This window comes from Sturnira hondurensis, unplaced genomic scaffold, assembly GCF_014824575.4.
Source record: "Sturnira hondurensis isolate 20B ecotype Veracruz unplaced genomic scaffold, ASM1482457v3 Scaffold0010428, whole genome shotgun sequence".
Classification (NCBI taxonomy): Eukaryota; Metazoa; Chordata; class Mammalia; order Chiroptera; family Phyllostomidae; genus Sturnira; species Sturnira hondurensis.
Genome location: NW_028083059.1, coordinates 2,879,191 through 2,899,808, shown reverse-complemented (window position 1 = coordinate 2,899,808; position 20,618 = coordinate 2,879,191). Strand labels below are relative to the sequence as shown.

At 39.9% G+C, this 20,618-nt stretch overlaps 1 protein-coding gene across 1 annotated transcript in view; it reads left to right on the top strand.

The window, feature by feature from the left end:
• Positions 1-20,618, top strand: part of FLT1 (fms related receptor tyrosine kinase 1) — a 194,216-nt gene that overhangs the window by 27,578 nt on the left and 146,020 nt on the right. Inside the window, exons 2-3 of the mRNA XM_037058896.1 lie at positions 1,042-1,138; positions 1,523-1,749. Of these exons, the coding sequence (XP_036914791.1) occupies positions 1,042-1,138; positions 1,523-1,749 (324 nt within the window). The remainder of the gene's footprint in view (positions 1-1,041; positions 1,139-1,522; positions 1,750-20,618) is intronic.

The window sequence follows — 20,618 nt, the reverse complement described above, 5'->3', positions numbered from 1 at the left end:
TTGACCTATGCTGGTATTAGAATTATATTTTGGATGACATTGATATTTTATCCTGAGAGTTTTTAATAAGTTACTACTGTTGACGTAAGAAACATCTAAACCTACAGAGAATTTCTATGAGTTTATTTGAGCCAAACTGACAACTTCCAGGAAGCAAAGCCTCAATGGATTGAGAAAATGCTCCAGAGAATGGCAGTTTGGCAGCATATTTTATACATTAGAATCAAAGGAAGAGATGTAAGAGGGATTCCATGAAATCCATTGGTGGTAGATTAAGGGGTGGGAGAAAGCAAAGCGGGGAAATCTCTGGGACTGGATAAAAAGGAAGACAGAGACACGTACCTCTTTCATATAGTTGGGTACAAGAAGGTTAATCATTAACATTTACAGCACATGGAGATGGTATGTGGGGAATAAGATAACCATGGGCGGGGTGTTCTGTGGTCTCTGTTCTAGCGCAGAGGTTGTGCCCTGAGGGGTCTGGAAAAGGAAACTATTCTGACATTTCAAAGGTATGCTGTTAATTGCGAAATGACAATAGACTGGCTCACTTAAGGTTAAGATTGATGTTTATCAAGGAAGATACCAGCCAAGGACGTGACTACCTGCCATGACCCACTTTTCGCTAGGAATTTTGACGTCCAGACCATCCTACGTGATCCCTTTCAGGCTCTGGGTCTGTGAGGCTGTCACGCAGGCCTCCCCGAAGCTTGTCAGGGTTCGTGTGCAGCCCCCTTTTCGTCCACATCATGGAGTCTGAATGTAGTTGCATTTTGAACCACATATCAGTGTACTAATGTTCTAAATTAATGGTCTTTTGGACACTGTTTAGATCATTTGACATAAAAGGACACATAATATTCATGAGTAAGACTTGGTACCTGAAAAAAGTAGTGAATGGAGAGAAACTTGTTTAAGCTGTAGCTGTCTGCCTGTGAAAATAAGTTAAAGGTAAAAAGTTACCTTTTTGGAAAGATATCACTTAAAAAAAAACATGACAGGGCAATTTGTAAATAATACATTTAAAATTTTATTTTCCAGGATCTAGTTCGGGTTCAAAATTCAAAGGTCCTGAACTGAGTTTAAAAGGCACCCAGCACGTCCTGCAAGCAGGCAAGACACTATATATCAAATGCAGGTAAGTGACTGTCGGCTTTGGGATTACCTGGCTGCCCTTCCGAAGGCAGAGTCGAGAGTAAAGGCCACCTCTCAGAGTAGAAAGGTAGGGACTTCAGTGGTCTCTAGCAATTCACAAAGTGCAAAACACAAGTGTCCTGCTTCACACGGAGGTAATTCGCCTTCTGAAGAGACTCAGTCAAGGGGAAACGAGAGAAGCAAAGCCCCGAACATTTTTGCACTAGTCTGAGTTGTTTAACAGCTGTTCTAAATTTAGCATCACTCTTCTGTGAAGAAGATGACTGCACTTACGGCAGAACCTCAGAATAGTGCTTCCCAATGGGTTGAGTGCCTGGGAGCTGGCCCCAGCCCTAACGGTGTTTTCTTTTCTTTTCGGTGATTGCAGAGGGAAAGCAGACCACTCATGGTCTTTGCCTGAAACAGTGAGTAAGGATAGAAAAAGGCTGAACATAACGAAATCTACCTGTGGAAGGAACAACAAACTGTTCTGCAGCACTTTGACCTTGACCATGGCCCAGGCAACCCACACTGGCTTCTATAGCTGCAAATACCTATCTAGTCCTGCTTCAAAGAACAAGCAAACAGAATCTAAAATCTATATATTTATTAATGGTAAGTCTTCCGTTTTGTACATTCTGGTTTTTTTATAGCTTCTCAGAGGGTCATAAACCTACCCTGACCCCTTGGAAAGGGGGCTATCTCAGAGAATGGGAAAGAAAGGGGCCGGGGAAGAGGTTCTAGCCTAGTTGTAGAAATTTTTTAGAATACATTTTTAATGCATCTAATGAGTGTCCATTTCAACTAGAATTTTCGTGGGCCAGTCGGTCAATTGTGTGCTCCCTAAAAGAAGAGATTCTCGTCTGTTTTGTTCACAAAATAGAATTGTGTCTAGCACACAGAATAAATGAATGGCAAGAATTTAGTTCTCTCTCTTAACTACTGAGAAGCTCAGAATGGAATACAAGAATTTTTTGTCCTTTAATACAACTGCATTCTTTTATACATTAGAGTTGTAAAAATATTGTTCTTTCTACTGAATTCATAAATGTAATGTTGCTAATTATCTCTCAAATGCTACAAAATTAGTTCCTGTCTGTAATGGTGTATGATTTCATTTTCCTTAAGTAAGTATTATAATGATATAAAAACTGGCTTGTGCTATTGAATAGGAAAAAGAGCAAAAGGTAAAATGTATCATTTTTCAGTTATAATTTTTATGGTACTATTTTTCTTTAGAGAATGAAAAATGTATTAATATTCAGAGGGGAGAAGTGCAAACTTCTTAAATACAAATTGATGATAGAAATGGATCCCTGAGGAAGAATAAGGAAGAAGGCTTGTTATTTTGTTCTTCCTTGGAAGGGATGTTTTTAAAGAGGTTCTGGAGAACATAAAGCAAAATTAGTAGGCAATTTAAGCACAAAAGCAAATTAAAAAACAAAGCAATCAACCATACATCTCAGTAGCCTAAATGCATATCATTTATACATCCAGGTCAGTTAAAGAACTGGATCCTTGCATTGGAGACAGTACCATAGAATTATGTTTTGGTGGAAATCTTTTTGACTTTTTGAAATAAGGCAACTAGATAATGTTTTAACAGAGCATATTATGTAAACAGCAGATTCAGGATTAGCCTTAGTAGACCGTAGAACCGTTGTATATTGGCAGTAATATGTTTTCAGCTCTTATCAGCCTGATTTAGACCAAGCCACTTTTCTGTCCCCGCTCATCCAAAGTCCTGTTTTCATATTTTGCACTTTTCTAGGTGGGTTGGTAACTGGAGGAGACACTAACTTCCTAGCAGTTTGCCATGGTAGGGATGCAATCATCCCACTTAAAAACAGAAGGAAGTAAGCCAGGGATCTTTGCTGAGGGAAGTGAGCCTCCTTCTACAGGAGGCCGGGGCAGGTGGCAGGCAGGAAGGCAGGAAGCCAGGCAGGGCAGGGAAGGTTCGAAATAAAGGTAAGACTTTCAGAGATTTGCGTTTGCAGCTCCAGGAGAAAGCAAACAAAGCGGTAGGACAAGGTATATACACAGACATCTGTTCTCTTTCTATAGTTCTGCACACTCGTTATGCCCTTTCTGCCACTTCTGGAGGAGAAAACACTTCATCTCTGTCTTTCTAGGGGAGTGGTGTGAAATTCATTCATGTGAAAATTCCCATAAAATGATCTTCTATGGGTTAATCAGAATCTGACTTGCAAGTCAAGTACTTAAATGAGTAAAAGAAGACCATCTCTTTTTCTCTCTCTTGCTCTGAAAAATAACATTCAGCTCTTTGCATCTTTAATTCGTATAGTGTTCAGCAGACTGGTGGGTTTCTGGAGCCCGTAGGTAGGGAGTGCAGCCCCCATCTTCTTCCCCTTTGAGAATAGAGGAGACACTTAGTTACTTAGGATTATTTCCATTTCAGCTACACAACAAAGCAGATCTTGCAAGCAGCCATTACTTTGGGTGTCAAATCAATTGTTAACCTGAGCCCCATGGGGGCAAGATCCATGTCTGTTTAAATTACTTTCATCTGCAGTGTGTCTCCCTGGTACAGTGCCTGGCACATAGTAAGAATTCAGTAATAGTTGTTAAACAAATATAGGAAGGGATTAAAAGGACTGTGTATAATACCCTGTTGAAATTGACAAGGAGGAGAAATTCCAGCCTAAGTAGAAAGTGCCGTAACAAATTATTAATGTCTGTTATGTGATTAGGAGGGAGAGTGGTGGCCATTTTATCACATATTTATTATGTCTGCTTGCCTGTAATAGTCCACAAACATTAGCATGAAATTACAAGTCCCAGTATCTCAAAACTCCTGCACAATCTGGTTAGACATTCAGAAATGGTTTATTTCAAAGGCCATGTTCATGGAGAAGGAAAAATTGTGAAATGTGTTAATTGTGTATCATAGGACATCACTGTGGAACATACATAACTGCTCTGACTATTGTAAGTTCATTAGAAAAAATTATGACACTGATTACCTTCAATAGCACTAACACTAAAAGATTTTGAATTAATAATAGTAGCCATAGAAGAGCACCCAAATCTTCTTTGTCAATTAGTTTTTAATTAGCCAACATTTAGGCAACACATGCTATGTGCCCGTCGCTGCACTAATGTGAATCCTACCATCAATCATACTATCTTTTTTCTGGTCTCAGAATTGCACTTTACTGAAGTATAGTGTAGCTGTGAAACAATTCGTTAAGCAATGGTAACTTTTCCAAATATCCTAACATTGTATGCATTTCATATTTTCATTATTTTATTGATTCTCTTTCTGAGAAAATTTGGTCTTAGACTTCTCTTTCTATTGGATTCTTAATACATCACAGGTTTCATTTCATTTAGGAGCATTTAACTCATCTCTGATCACTCAGGGTTGTCTCTGGGATTAATAAAAGTCCAACCAATTCCTAGTACACAGCTGTTAGGAACTCATTATCACTTATTTATTGTTGTTAAGTCCTTGCTTAGAACACATTATTCTGTTTGGATGATTTCTGTCCCTGATAAGCACCTGCAGATGTGTTGGCATTTCATTTTGCTTCTCTCTAAAGAAAAACACTATTAGGTACATCTTTTAAAAAGGCACAGGTTTGTGGCCTGATAGGGCTCCAAGAAAAAAGAAATCAGGGCTGCATAGCTTTGTCTACAAAAAGCCAAATTCAGTGTGTGGGTGATAAATACACCACTGCTTCGACATGAGTGACCCCCGCTGTGGAACAGGCACCGTTCCCATCTGAGCACTGGTTTGGACAAACCTCTGCTCTGCGGTGTACAGAAAAGTCAGTATCACTACTTATCACTACAGCTCTTGTGAACCTGCGAAACTTCTGACATAATTCATTAACTTCATTTAGTTTTTCAAGTAATTATATTTGACTACTTTATTTAGTTCCTGAATTGTCTGATAAAACTTCCTTTAATAACTTCTTACATTTTTAGTTTCCTTTCATTTAAAAAATTGGTTTTATTTACATTGTGCTAGTTAAATCTCACAGTAATCCATGAAATTGTCTCTCTTCATCTTACACGTGAAGAACCTGAGGTCCACTTCACATCCAGGCTACGTGGGGAATGATGGGAAAGTGTAAGCTGCAGAGCGAGGGGTCGGGTTCTTCCCTTCCGAGTCTCAATGGTGGGAGGAGATCGGAGGGGCAAAGACTGAGGCAGGCAGACTAGGTAGGGCCTCCTGCCAGAGAGGCAGAGGAGCAGGTTGGCCAAGGTCACCACAGCAGCTGTGATGAAGGAGAGTTGATGGATTGGGATTCCATTCACCTTGGTGATCAGGCAGGATAGGGTGGGGGAGAAGAGGGAGGAGTCAAAATGACGCCCGGGAATTCTTGGGGTGGGTGGGGGGCAACTGGGCAACTTGCTGTAGGTCCCCTAGCAAAGCAGACCTTTGTTTCACCAAATTACATAATGCAGAAACAACCATCCTCCTCTGCTGGTACTCCCTCGGCATCGTCTCCCCAAATGGCTCTTGCACGAGAGTAGCTGAAAAATGAATAGAATCCCTGAGGAACTATAGCTACAAAATTCTTAGTCATAAAGAAAAAAAGGTTGTAAAGTACTCCTTAATGCTTTGCTAATTACAAAACTAAAATATGGCTAGATAAATTGTAATGTTAGGACTCTTCAGGTGGTATTCATCCCCTTTGTTGAGAAAAACGACCATTTTTGCATTTCTTTTCTGCCCCTGTGGTATACCCGAGAAATTGGGTCCATTTTTTCTAGAAGTTAGAAGATTTTGTCGACATCATTATTGTACCATATGAGCTGTGATTGTAAACTATGAAAACTGACCCAAAAAGTTTTTAATGGCATCTCTGAAGTTTTAAATACTTTGTCAGTGTCTCCAATTCAGTTAGAAGGACCTCGAATGTGGCGGCGTGTTGAGTTCCCTATGCCATGAAGTCAGCCCCTACCTCTCCAAGCCCAAGTCTTTCGGGACAATTTGAATGTAATGTCTTCTCTTGAAAATTATAATTGAAAAGGGAAAAATGGGGTGTAAGTGCTGCAGATGAGTGGATATATTCTGCTTCTTCCCTGTTAATGAAACTCATCTCTTTTCTTCTGCTTCTCTTCACTTGATTGTTTTTCTCTCTGCATCTATTTAAGCAAATAGGTTGGAGCATTATCATAACAGATTTTCCTCCACTGGTTCTCCCACATGCATAAAACTGATGAGATTTGCATAACAGCTTAATTTTGGGTAGAAAATGATCAGACACACTGGGTGTGTAATTGAAAAATGGTAGAAGTTCTAACTACCCAGATATTCTGGGAGAGGATAATCATTATGCTTTCACATAAAGACACTTAGTAGGAAAATGTCCTACCTGGCCATGGGACCTTGAATTAGTGAAAATAATAACAGCACAGATATTCTCAAAAGATTTCAATGTACTTGTTTGTACAGCACTTCAGATTTTTCCAAGAGCTTTCCTAAAATTATCTCTGAGATAAGCTAAGTTGGTATGATTTCTTATGTTTTATTTATGAGAAAACAGCCTCAGCAACCTGCACATGATAGAGAGAGCTAAGAAAATGACAAGCTAGAAGAAGCTCCAGGGCAGGTGCCTGGGTTAGGGCTATTTCTAGAACAGTGGAGTTTTGGCTGTTGACTTCAAAGTATGAACTAGCTGTTATTTTAATCTTTAAGAATATAGATTATATAGTTATTAAGTTTTTTAAAATTTCAAATTTCAGAGTGTTTTTTTTTTCAATGATAGACCTTAGAGAAACAAATCCTGATCCCAAAGAGTTTTATGTTGTCCCCTCATGGGGACAGAGCTTGTTTGGCACTGTCTGCATGCACACGGTTTCACTGATGCAGTGTAGCTCACACAACATGGGCAAGAGGCACCACACTATTTACTAAGTTGAACAGGGCTTTCTTTATCCTCACCTAAGGAAATTTTTTCATTGGTTTGAGAGAGAGAGAAATATATCAGTGTGAGAGACAAATATTGATTGGTTGCCTTGTCTTAGGCACTCCCAGCCCTTACCGGGAACTGAACCCACCACCTTTCAGACTACAGGATGACACTCCAGGCAGCTGAAGCACACCAGCCAGGGCAATTGCCAGGGCTTTATAAACTCTGCCTCCTAACCCATTAAATGGGCTGCAAAAGCCAGTTAGTAGGCTGTGATCAGCATTAAAAAAAAAGACAGAATAGGCTGGAAAAAGTTGAAGTATATTGCAAAAGGTAAAGGTAAGTATTGTTTAGTGAAAATTCTTTTTTAATATAAAAATGTTCCCATTTTATACACATACTTTTACATATATATTATACCCATATACATGTAAAATACTTATGAGTGTGTGTGTGTGTTTAATGAGTTTGATGTAAAATGTATTTCTTATGGTAGAACTTGGTATAATAAATAAGTTTAAAAGTTTTCTGCTCTTTAAAGTTTAAACAAGTAAACATTGAAGTTTTGACAGGCTTAGACAGGGTACTTTTTATTTGGACAAACAGCACCAGTGGTAAGTAGCATGGTGTTTTTCGCACACCGCTGCTGGGACGGAGGCCACAGAGAGAGCATGGCAGTGGAAGATCCCCCTCTGCGCCAGGCGCTGTGGCTGCACAACTGCTGGGTGTTTCTGTGCAAATACCTGCTCCGTTCCTGACCTGGGCTTTCCCACTGCTGGGTCTGGCCCATGAGGGGTGTCAGCAGTGGAGTCTGTCAGCTGTGTGGCGAGTCCCTGTTCTTTATTCTGTGGGTCAGAAGATAAGAGCAAAGATACAGAGTCTTATCATTTTGGAGTCCCCTGGTCAATTTCTAGGACCGTGACTTACAACAGATTTTTAAATGCACAAGTTTAACTTTTATAGAGAAGAGCTATTGTTCAAAAGTGGGTCTTTCCAGGGAGTGGGGAGGACTCCAGGATTCATGAACAAGGCCCCCGCTTTGGGGTGCTGTGTGCCCAGATGTTGTGTTCCAACACTGCCTTCCCCCAGATTCCCACCCAGGTTGATGCGCTGGGGAGCCCACAGGACACGCTTGGTCAACATTGCTTAGCTGAGGACTGGCTGGCAGCTGGTGTTTGTTGACCGATGTGCCACACTGGTGTGGCAAGTCCCACCGAAAGAACAAACAGCGACGTGGGTGACGAGTAGCAACATGCGGCTTTTTTCCCAGAGCCTCTCAACCACCACTGTTTCCCCTGGGGTAATGACGATATTCGTGAGGTGGGGATGCACAAAGGAAGCCAGCCCTCCAACATGAAAATCAAGGTTTTGCTGCTTCCAACTCTCACACACTCTGTCATTGGGCGGGTCAGACTGGGATCAGCAAAACCTCTGAAAATACTTCAGTGGCGTGGCAATCATACTATTGTGAGAGAAATTTTAAAAAGAAAGTATTGGTTCTGCTCATCAGAATTGGCCGAATTCTTTTGTCCTGGATTTCTTAGCAAATTTATGACATGAGCTGCTATTGCTTGGTTATTTAATTTATTTTTTTATTTTTAAACTTACTCTCATATTTTTAATTGAATTTATTGGAGTGATGTTGGTTAATAAAATTATGTAGGTTTCAAGTGCCCAGTTCTATATTACATCGCCTGTACATTGTATTGTGTGTTCACCATCCCAAATCAAGCCTTCCTTCATCACTTTATCCCCCTTTACCTTGTCCTACCCCGACCCCTGTTCTCCAGATTTAAAGGTCAGTTTTCAACATGTGCTCATTTACCCTTCTGCCCGTCCACAGAGCTTCCCCAAACTTTCTTACTCACATCACCTCTGTCTCTAATGCCTGGTACTTTCCACCTATTTCTGAAGCTTGTGTTTAATCTGGCATGAATCTTTCAATAAGAATTGGTTTCCAAAGTTTTGGTCTCAGGGATTGTCTAAGATTCCTACTCTAGTAGCCACCTGAGCCCACAGTTGTGGAGGAGAAAACTGACCAGTCACCTTGCACCACCTGGAAACAGCGAACGCAGACAGCCTGGGTGATAATCATGTTTTTCTTCTCACACCATTGCCTGATGTATTTGTTCAGCAGACAGATGAACACATTGGGATGTGCAAAGCTGGAAAATTTGGGCTCAGCTTCTGGACTGAGACACATCTGAAACCCAGGCGGGTTTCCTAAAACAGCAGCAGTCCAAGGCTGGCTTGTATTTGCAGAATTTTACTTCAGATGATCTTCTGTAAAGAATCCCTAAGAATTTTCTGGCCTGTCTCTGCATACAGCTTCATCAGAAATCTAGTACAAGGTCAGGTTTTGCTGGAATGCTTTTTTCATTTTGGTGAAGTTGTATAAAAGGGGAAACAAATATTTCTAGGGTTTACAACACACACTGCAGCATTGTTGATTGGAATCACAGACCACTCTGCATCCTATCTCTGGGTTCCCTCTAGAGCTGAAGCATGGAGGAGGTTATCCATTCGATCCATCACTGGGGGACAGCTGATTAGGACCACATGGCTAGAGTTTAGACAAGAGTAACTTAACTCCTATCCATTCTCTTTTCCAGATCCATGAAAGCTTGATGGAAGACATTCTTGATATCTTTAAGCCCTGCCATTCCACATTTCCTTTCTAGAAACATTTTTGTCATTAGATACCAAGGGAATTTGACGATAGAAAACACTCACAGGTGATTGAGATAGAAGCCACTCAAGTTGGTGGCTCCATTGGCAGCAGGGACAGTTGCATCTTCTTTCTTCCGCCCCTGTCCCTGATCTTGTGTTCACCTGGCCTGTTCCTAGGAATTTCATCCTTAGTGCTCGAAGGTACCTGCCAAATGTCCAGGCCGTTTCCTCATGAGAGAACATTTTCTGACACTTCCTCGGCGCCGTACCAGAGAATGCTGGCATGCCGGTTCTCTGGGGCCACATTGCTAAGTTTCACTAGTGAAAACACAATTGTATATAACCAGACATTGAGTACAACTACATAAACACTCAAAAACAGTCATAAAGAATGTAGGCTTGAATGAGCCACTTGGACATAACTTTGAAAAGTTAATGATTGTGGTAGAATTACAAAATATCAAGATGGCAGTGAAGTCTACCGGCAATAAAATTGACAATATCCTCTCATTTTCCCCCTACAAGCAAGAAGTGTGGAAAATAGTGCGTCAAAACTTTATGGTTATAGGAGTTTTTTAAATCTTCAAGTAGTCTTTTTAAAAAATGAGCAAGGGACTTTTTCAAGAAAAATCCCCCTTCAGCTGAAAAGCTTTTCCGTTCCCGACAGTTTGTAACTTTCTAATAATGATAAGTAAGTGCTTTGCCTGTGGGGAGAAGAACAGGTGATTTGTTTGGGTCTTTAAGGTCCTTACAGTTCAGATGCTCATAAGTTGTCCTTCACTATTTAAAGTTTTGCTGTTTTGTCATCTGAGGCATTTTTGCTGGGTTACCCTGGCAGTCCCCTTGGCACACACATTGTGCTATTCAAAAACCAGTGACTAGTAAGGCGAAAACACTCCTCCCTTCCTTCCTGTATTACATACCAATTAATAAGCTGTAGTCAAAACAGTGTGATCTGGGGTTGAAATCGTGTTCAAATCCCTGTTCTGACACATGCGAGGCATTGGTACAAATTCCTTTCTAAGAACAGTGATTAACACTCAGGTCTTGCTCTGTGCTGGGTGCTGTTCTAAGCACTTTGCATATGTGAATACTTTCATTCTCACAAGTCTTTGAAGTAATAATATCCTTTTGGTCTCCTCTTATATATAAAACCCTGTGTTTCAGTGTGTGGCCGGCAGTGTGTGCCGTGTCAGTGTTCACTCTTACTATAACGGGGGGTGTGGCCTAGACAGCCCTCGTGAGAGCAATCTCAGGCTTTTAGTGGATTGCATACTCACCAAGAAAGTTAATACAGGCGTGGACTGCATTAATAAATATGTAGTGTTCTACTGAGGGGTGCCGGTCTCAGTTCACACTTCAAGAGGGATACTGGACCCAGTAACTCCAAGCACATGAACCCTCTCAGCTGCATTTTTGTCACCTGCAAAATGGGTACCTGCCTCCTGGGCTCATGATCATAAAATAATTTGATGACTTATTATTTTCCTTGGCAAGGAAATCGAAGAAAATGAAATGTTTAATCTAAAAAGGGTGAGAATTAAAGGAGAATGAAGGGGGAAAGGGGACAACTGTAATGGCATAATCAATAAAATACATTATTTTTAAAAAGGGTAAGAATTGAGAGGGAAAATAGGAAACATGACTGGGATGGTCTCCTTCAAAGTTTTCTTGGGTGAGAAAGAGGTTAAGCCTCATCTTTATAATCCTGAATGGCAGAACTATCTAAGAACGAAAGAAGTGAAGACAGGCAGATTTCAGCTTGACATAAGAAATGCTTTCTAACGGAAAGCTGCCCCAACGTGGAATGAACCATCTTGGGAGACGGCGGGCTCCTTGTGTGCATAGGCACTCAGCACAGGACAGGTGCTCACTGGGGGGGGATCAGGCCCTTCTACTGCTGGGATTCTACGTGAGCCTGTTGTATGTCACTATTATTTGTCGATGTCTGACTCAGGTTCATTATGTGTGTCATCTCATTTTATTCAAACAAGCCAATGAGAGAAATTCTATTATCAGCCATCTTTTACAGAAAAGTTGGGAAAATTCCATACCATGTTTGAGGTGACATGCTTGTAAATTACCAAGTCAAGCTTTGGACCCAGGTTGACTCCAAAGCTTTTGTTCTTTCCAACATGGCTTTGCCTGGGCTTCCATCCCAGCTCCGTCCGAGCTTTGTGTGCAGAATAAAATGGAGTGGGGGGTGGTAGAGCAGTGGTAGAGCAGGGCTGCAAACCGAAACTGTTCGGGCCAGATTCAGCTAATATATGTTTTGATTGGCAGGCATAGTGCTTTGGGCTGCCAGTATTTAACAATTGTCTTAAAGTTTTGAAACTCTAGTTAGTTACATTGGCCCAAATTCCCACTTGGCAACAATGGGCTACAGCAAGGATTGCCCCTTCGTCACGGCCCTCACATTCTCGACTGCCACCACTCCTAACTGCCTCGCCTCCTGCTGCTCCACTCATTTGCCCTCCCTGCCAGGCCTCCCGAGGGATGGCATTGTGCCACACCTATGTGAACATTTTAGCGAGTGCCCTACCAATCATAAGCTCAGGAGTAGGAAAGTACCTGTCCAATTTTCTAGATGGGAAGGTTGAGCCCTAGCCAGAGTCTCGCAGTGGCACAGGGCGTCAGCGCCACAGGTCCTGACCTCTGCACAACCCTGGTTCCCGGCTCCCCACTACACACACTCTGGTGGAAATGTTCTCCTCATGGGACGTGTGGAGGCTGTGCTCTGAGGGAACCTGTGTCCTGGCTGGAGAGCAGTCTGACCAAGCCCCTAAACCCTCGGAAAGCATTTTATGCCTAGTCTCCGTAAAACAGGACTTTCTCTGGTGTGAGTGCTCTTGGTTCTCAGGTGTTTTCAGAGACTGCCCCCCCACCCCACAAGAGTCCCTAGCACCTTATAGCTAAAGATCTAAGCAGAGGGCCCAATGACTCAAGCTTGATCTTAATCATGAGAATTACTTTATCAGTCTGTTGTTTCATATTTCTAAGTTCTGTTGGAAGATCCCATGTTAACCTTGTCTCTGTGCCACCCGTTCTCCCATTGATGTGGGTATTTGAAGGTGAAGTTGTCACTCCCAAGTCCTTGAGGGGATTAGACCAGGTTTTGGTGTGGTGGAGAGAGAATGGTCTAGGATTAGGAAACCAGAATTCAGTTATGGCTCAGGCATTGAAATCATTCTTGTGCTTATAGGAAGGTGTCTCCTCTCTAGGCCTCAATTTCCTCTTCTGTAATATAAGAGGCAGTGTTAGGGTATCTTGAAAGTCCCTTAAAAATTTCATGATTCAGAGGTAGAACTGAGAATAATAGGACTTGGAACATGGCCAAAAATCTTGGCAGGGGAAGGAAAAAGTTGTACTAGTTTATCAGAGCTCCTTGCTTTTTCCTTTCCTTTCTCTTTCATTTCCTTCCTCGCTCCCTCCCTCCCTTCCTTCCAACCATCTATCTCTCCATCTTCTCTTCCCTACTCCCTCCCTCCCTCTGTCTTCCTACCTACCTTCTGTCCTTTCTTTCTCTTCTCCTCTTCCCATCTGAGATGCTTTACTTAATCAAGATGAAGTTCATCATCTTCAAGATGATGAAGATATGGCTGAGGTCATTCACTTGGTGAACATAGAAATCAACTAAGCAGCTTTACGTGAACACAGCTTTACATGGAGCAAAGTTCTACAAAGCCTGGAAAGTCCAAGATCTTCTTTGCTTGATCTTCTAGCTAAGCTTACTGTCTACCCAGTATCTATTCTCATTTAGATCTTCAACTAACTTCTTCAGATCTTAGCTGTAGGTTTGTAAAAATGCTGTCCCTATTCTCCTTCAAGGCAGAATTCAGTAGTTTCTTCTTCCTCTAGTCGATATGAAAGCAGATGTGTGTGGGAGGTAAGTGTGTTGACCATGCAGCTAGGCTGTAAAGACCTTGAGTTAGTGGACTATGCTTTTGCACAATGCTGGGTACATGATGTGTCCTAATTTCACCTTTTTCTTTCACTTTTTTTTTTACTTTATACCTCATTCAGTATCTTCTCTATAAACATCAGTTGAGTGGCCTATCACCCTGGTCACCTGCTGCTAGACACACACATTTCAAGGAAGATGGGAGAGGAAGGAGAGAGGGTGGCCTGTTGTTCCTGTTCTCTTCTCTCCTCTCTAACTCCTGTCCTTTCCCCTTCCCTTTCCATCCCATCCACTGTTGTAAGTGGGCCAGGGCCTTCAAGGCAAAACTACATGTTTCTATTCTGAAGATGGGCAGGGAGGCAGGAAACAGCTTTTATAGAAAGAGGAGTTTCTTATTTTATACCATTTTTTAATTCTTTTTAGTTTAGGATAGTCTCTTGAGTTTGAAACATAATGAGCCTTCTCTATTGACTTTGCTCTAATAGAAATAGTGTGTAAACTCTCTCTCCAGAGGGCAGAAGCTGGAAACTGACATTCCTGTGTCAGCGATTGTGGGATTTTTCACGTTTGAATCCTGATACTGATTCACCACTAATGGTGACAGTGTCTGTATTTTTAGGGTTAGTGGTGAGTTACAGCTGAGGTGTTATGATACTCATTTGGATAATCACAGTAACTCACTAGGAAATAATCGTGTACTCAGTGTGAACTATAATACTCAGATACATCAGTCAAGTAACTTCCCATCTAAAGGAAGACAGAGATACTTCATTATGTTCCTGGCTGACTTGGGGCTGCCAAGGAGAATGGAAGGACATACTTGCAATCAGGATCACTTTGTCACGGGGAAGATCCAGTTCTTTGTGAGTGGCCCACCCAGATGGAGAGGGGGGTGGGAGAGAGAGTTGAAAAGACCCGTTAAGGTGAGGGGTCTGCACTGGGTGATCTCCAGGACCTACTGCAGCTCAAAAAACAGTGGATCACCTCTTCTAAGAAAGAGCCCAACGTTTTCTCTTTTCCTTGACGCAAGATTTTTGAGGTATAATTTACATACCATGCAATTTACTTAAAGTATACAGTATAATTGTTTTCAGCATACTGACAGATATATGCAACCACCACCACAGTCAGTGTTAGGACATTTCATTATCTTGAAAGGAGCCCCATTGCACTTTAGCCGTAGCTCCCAGCCCTGAGCCACCACGAGTCTATTTTCTGTCCCTATAGATTTGCCTGTTCTGGGGTTTTTTTTTTCATCCAAATAAAACAATAACATATATAAATCTGTGCTAGCTTCTTTCCTTCGGCATGTTGTTTTGAGGTTCGTCCATGTTGTACCATTATCAGTAGTTCGTATTTTTATTGCTGGATAATATTCCACTGTGGATCCACAGTTCAGCTGTTTATCAGCACATGGACATTTGAGTAGTTTGCACCTTTTGGCTATTATGGATAATCCTGCCATGAATTTTCATCCTCTTGGGTAGATACACAGGCAGGGAATTGCTGGGTCATCTACTTAACCATTTGGAGAACTGCCAGGCTCTTTCAAAATGGCTGCACAATTTACACAAGTCAGCAGTGACTGAGGGTTCCAATCCCTGCACATCCTCATCAATACTTGTTGTTGTGTCTTTTTCTCTTCTAGCCCTCCTGATGGGTACGAAGCAGTATCTCATCTATTAAGAATTAATAGATTTTATATAATCATATTATAAATATATTTTATGTGCAATATATATTGTAGAGACATTATATATACATATATATCTAAGTTTTAGTGTATTCTATACATAAATATATTTTATATATTCTAGATAGAAGTCCCTTACCAGATACATAATTTGCAAACATCTTCTCTCATTCTACGGGTTCTTTTCATTTTCTTGTTAGTATTTTTTAAAGCACAAAAGTTTTAAATATGGATGAAGTCCAACTGATCTATTTTTTCTTTTGTTGTTTGTATCATATACAAGAATCTAATACTAAAACTGAGAGCTGAAGATTTACTTCTTTGGTGTCTTACAGTCTTAGCACTTACATTTAGGCCTTTGATCCATTTTAAGTTAATATTTCTGTGTGATGTGAAAGTCCAAATCCATTGTTTTGTGGCCTTGCTCAAACATGATTTGTTGAAAAGACTATTCTTTCCCCATTGAATGGCCTTGGTACCCTTATTGAAAGTCAACTGATCATAGACTCACAGGCTTATTTCTGGACTCTTGGTTCCACTCCACTGATCTATATGTCTGTCCTTATGTCAATACCACACTGTCTTAATTAATTACTCTTGTTTGTGGTTTTAATAGTAACTTTTGACATTGAGAAATGTAAGTCCTCCAACTTTGTTTTCCTGTTTCAAGATGGTTTTAGCTATTCTGGCTCCTTGCAATTCTGAATTTTAGAATCAGCTTGTCAATTTCTACAAAGAAGTCAGTTTGGATTCTACTAGGAATGGCATGAAATTTATACATCAAATTGTATGGAATTTATAGATCACCTTAACATTAGTAAGTATTCCAAACTACAAACATTTTTTTCATTTGTTTATATCTTTAGTTTATTTTCACAATTTTTTTAGCTTTCAAAGTATCAGTTTTATATTTCTTTTGTTAAATATATTCCTAAATACTTTATTCTTTTTGATGCTATTTGTAAATGGAATTATTTTCTTAATTTTATTTTCAGATTATTCACTACAAATATGTAGAAATAGAATTCAATTTTGTACATTGATCTTGGGTCCTACAATTTTCCTGAACTAGTTTAGTAGCTCTAATAGTTTTTTAGTGGATTCCTCAGGATTTTCTATACGCATGATTGTGTCATCTGAAAATAGAGAAGATTTTCAGATGACACAATCTTTTATTTCTTTCTTTCAAATCCGAATGCCTTTTATTTCTTTTTCTTGCCTAATTGCACTGGCTAGAATATTTATTGCAATGTTATTTATAATAGCGAATGACCCTCTAGTATGATGTTGAATGGAAGCAGCAAGAGTGGACAACTTTATCTTGTTCCTAATCTTAGGGGGAACATATCCAGTATTTCACCATTGAGTATGATGTTAGCTGTTAATTCTTTTTTGTAGAAGCCCTTTATCAGATTGAAGAAGTTCCTTTTTACTCCTAGTTTGTGAGTGTTTTTGTCTTGTGGATTTGAATGTTGTCAAATGCTTCTTCTGCATCTAATAAAATAATCATGTGGTGTTGGTTTTTATTCTATTAATATAATATATTAGTGACATTGATTAATTTTTAGATGATAAACCAATTCTTGCATTCCTGGGACAAATTCCACTTGGTTATGGCATATAATTATTTTTATATATTCAGGTTTCTAGTATTTTGTTGAGTTTTTTGAATCCATATTCTTAAAAGATAGTGATCTGTAGTTTTCTTTTGGTCTCAGGGTAATAATCGCCTCATAGAAAGAATCAGGAAGTTTTTCCTTCCTTTCTGTTTTTTAGAAAAGTTTGTGAAGAATTGGTATTAGTTCATTTGATAGAATTCACTTGCATCTGGGCCTGAACTCTTCTTGGTGGACAGTTTACTTACTAATTCAATCCCTTTACTTATAGGTCTAGTTGGGTTATCTGTTTATTGTTGAGTTAGTTTTATGTTTCTCTAGAAACGTGCCCATTTCATCTGTTATCTAATTTGAAGGCGCACAACTAGAATATTCTTTTATAATGTTTTTATTTTAATAATGTCAGTAGCAATGTCTACTGTTTCATTTCTGATTTAATTCATTTCTTCCCTTTTTTTTCCCCTGTGTTGCCTGGCTAGAGGTTTGTCAATTGTGTTTATCTTTTTAAAGAACTAGCTTTGGGTTTCATGAATATTTCTGTATTGTTTTTTTGTTCTTTATTTTGTTGACTTTCACTCTGATCTTTTATTTCCCCCCTTCTGCATTCTTTAGTTTTAATTTGTTGTTCTTTATTTATTTATTTTTAGAGAGAGGGTAAGGGAGGAAGAGAGGGAGAGTAACATCAATGTGTGAGAGAGACATCTATTGGTTGCCTCTCACACACCCCCAACCAGGGACGTGGCCCACAACCCAGGCATGTACCCTGACCAGGAATCAGACTGGCAACCCTTTGGTTTGTGAGATGACACCCAACCCACTGAGCCACACCAGCCAGGTCTTTGCATAGAATTCTAAGGTGGAAGATTAGGGTGTTAATTTAAGATCTTTCTCCTTTATCAGTCTTGGTGTACAGCTGTAAGTGTCCCTCTAAACATTGTTTTAGCTCCATCCTGTAAGTTTTGGTGTGTTGTGTCTTCATTTTCATTCATCTCAACATATTTTAATTTCCTTTTGATTATTTTGTATTCATTAGTTATTTAAGAATATGTTGTTGAATTTCCACATATTTGTGAGTTTCCCAAGTCTCTTTCTGTTATTTATTTCTAATTTTATTTCACTGTAGTTGGAGAACATGCTTTGTACTATTTCCAGCCCTTTACATTTACTGAGGTTTATATTATGGCCTAGCATATAGTTTATCCTAGAGAATGTTCCATGTGCACCTGAGAAGAATGTATATCCTGCTGTGATGGGTAGAGCATTCTAGTGATGTCAGTTAGGTCTAGGTGGTTATTCGTGTTGTTGAAGTTCTCTACTTCCATTTTGATCTGTGTAGATATCTTATACATTACTGAAAGTGGGACTAGAATCTTCTGATATCATTGAATTGTCTATTTCTGTCAGTTTAGTTTCATGTATTTTGGCATCTGTTGTTAGCTGAACATATGTTTATAATTGTATCTTCCTGGTTGACCAACTCTACTGTTACTGTAAAATGTCCCTCTTTATATCTAGCAATATTTCTACTTTTGAAGTCTATCTTCTCTAATATTAGTGTAGCTACTACAGCTTTCTTGTAGTTGCTCCAAAGTTCTGTTTTGAATTCTCAAAGGTTTTGAGGGGCAGGGTAAGTCAGTGAAGAAATTGCCTCTTTTCTTCTTTTTTGGCTCACATTTCAAATGAAATACTTCACCGGTGAGCAGACTCTGCTGGGCACTGGACGTGGTTCCCAACACAAAGGCCTGCGTGATGTGAAGACTCCTGAGTATGGACAGAACCCTGCTCATGGAATTGTATTAGTTCTTTGTCCTCTTCATTTCATCCTCAATAAATTTAAGTCACATCCTCTTTTAAAATAACTAGGAGTCCTCATGACAGTTACTTAAAGGCAAGGAAAATGAAATTAAAGGAGAAAGAAATCATAGGAATAAACAAGTGCTAGGAAACAAGACATTCACCCTTGAACCCCTGAAGTCAGAAAAGCTTCCTGAGCTCTCTGGTTCATCACCTGGTCTGAGCCCAGTAGAGCCACCAGGTGAAGCCAGTGGGAAATGGAGCGGAATGAGGATGGCACACTGGGGCCTCTGTCTGTGTGCCCTCCTGTGCCATAGTGATTATAGGTTTCAAAAGGAAGAAAGAAAGCATCGAAAAATAGATGTAATGCCCTGCTGAGCAAGTGTCCCTGTCGGATGCTTTCCTGGTCTGAGTCCACTTGTTTTGAGGAATGAGAGCCCAGATACTCCTGTTGGATGAGAAAACCTCATGCTCTGTGCCAGTTTTCTGTCACTGCTTTGAGCTCCATGGGTTCACAGAGGAGAAGGTGGCATGGCCTCTACCTAGCTGTGTGTTGGCATGGGTCCCTGGTGACAATGTGTCTGCGCCGCTGGGACACTGGCAGTCTTTGGGGCAGCTCTTCTTCACTTTTTCAACAACTAGCCAACTTGGTGTCAGGAAACCACTCTGCAGTGGTAGCTGGGTTTGGAATTCACTTTTAATTTTGTGACAAAGACAACTGTGTCCTATGGGAGTAGAAAGTGGTTTCACTGGTGGTACTAAAGGAACCATGACCCTTTCTGTGTCTATGATCCTGCAACACAAAATGTTTGTACTCAATATGTCAGGCACGTTCATTCCTAGCCCTCCCTTGAAGTAAACTGTAGAGGAAATATACTATTAAGCCCAGAGAGTATGGTTTGTGAGTATGTATATACATGTGTCTTTGAGCTCATCTGCAACTAGCTTATAATGCCATTTGCAAGTAGGATACAAATGATGTGTTTTGAATTATATTAAGATGGACACGGCTCATTGAAGTTCTGACACCTTTGAACAGAGTTACAGTGGGCCCAGTGCTGAAATTGGTATTGGCTTTTAAAGGCCAATAACTGTAATAAAATTGAAGAGTGTGAGGGATCCAAAGTGGCAAAGGGAAAGAAAAAATCCAATGGTCCATTGAATGAACTGCTTCTGTTTTCATTTGGGATTGGCATTTGTTAGCCTGGAAATGACCACACTGATGTTTACTATTTCTTGCAGGAATAGTGTCCTTGGTGGAAAAAATGGTTGCTTAAGGAGACAGTAAATTAAATGTGACTCACTTACAGTTTGGTAACATGAATTAAACCATTTCCTGGTGTTTGTATTTACCTTGAGACTAACAAAGGAGACAACAAAATAGACTCAGAGGGGGAAGAAAAGGAAGGATCAAATCCCAACACTCTCTGCCCAAATGACTAGCTAAACAACTTTGTTAAGGGGAGGAATTTTGTGTTGATAATGAACTTTTGTCCCTGAATAATTAACCTTTCCTCTCTGCATATGCTACTTCACACATTAAGCTTTCCTAACAGGCATGTAACTGTTAACTATGATACTTAATGTCTCTCATTCTACTATACTGGACAAAACTAAAGTAAATCAAATGCAAATTTTATAGTGTTCCTCAAGTAAAAATGGATGGTGATTTATAATTTCAGACTTAAATTCAATAATTAAAAATGTTTTTATAAAATAATACATAATTTCTAGAGAATCTGACAAATAAAAAAGAAGGTAAATGAGAAAATAATCCATGAAGCCACTACTCAAAGATAATCATTAACATTTTAATGTGTGCATTTTGGTTTTTTTGGTGCCATTATATGAATACATATTTATACTTTCAATAGTTAAGAGCATGAGTATAATTTGTGATTTTCATATATTCTACCCCCCTCTGC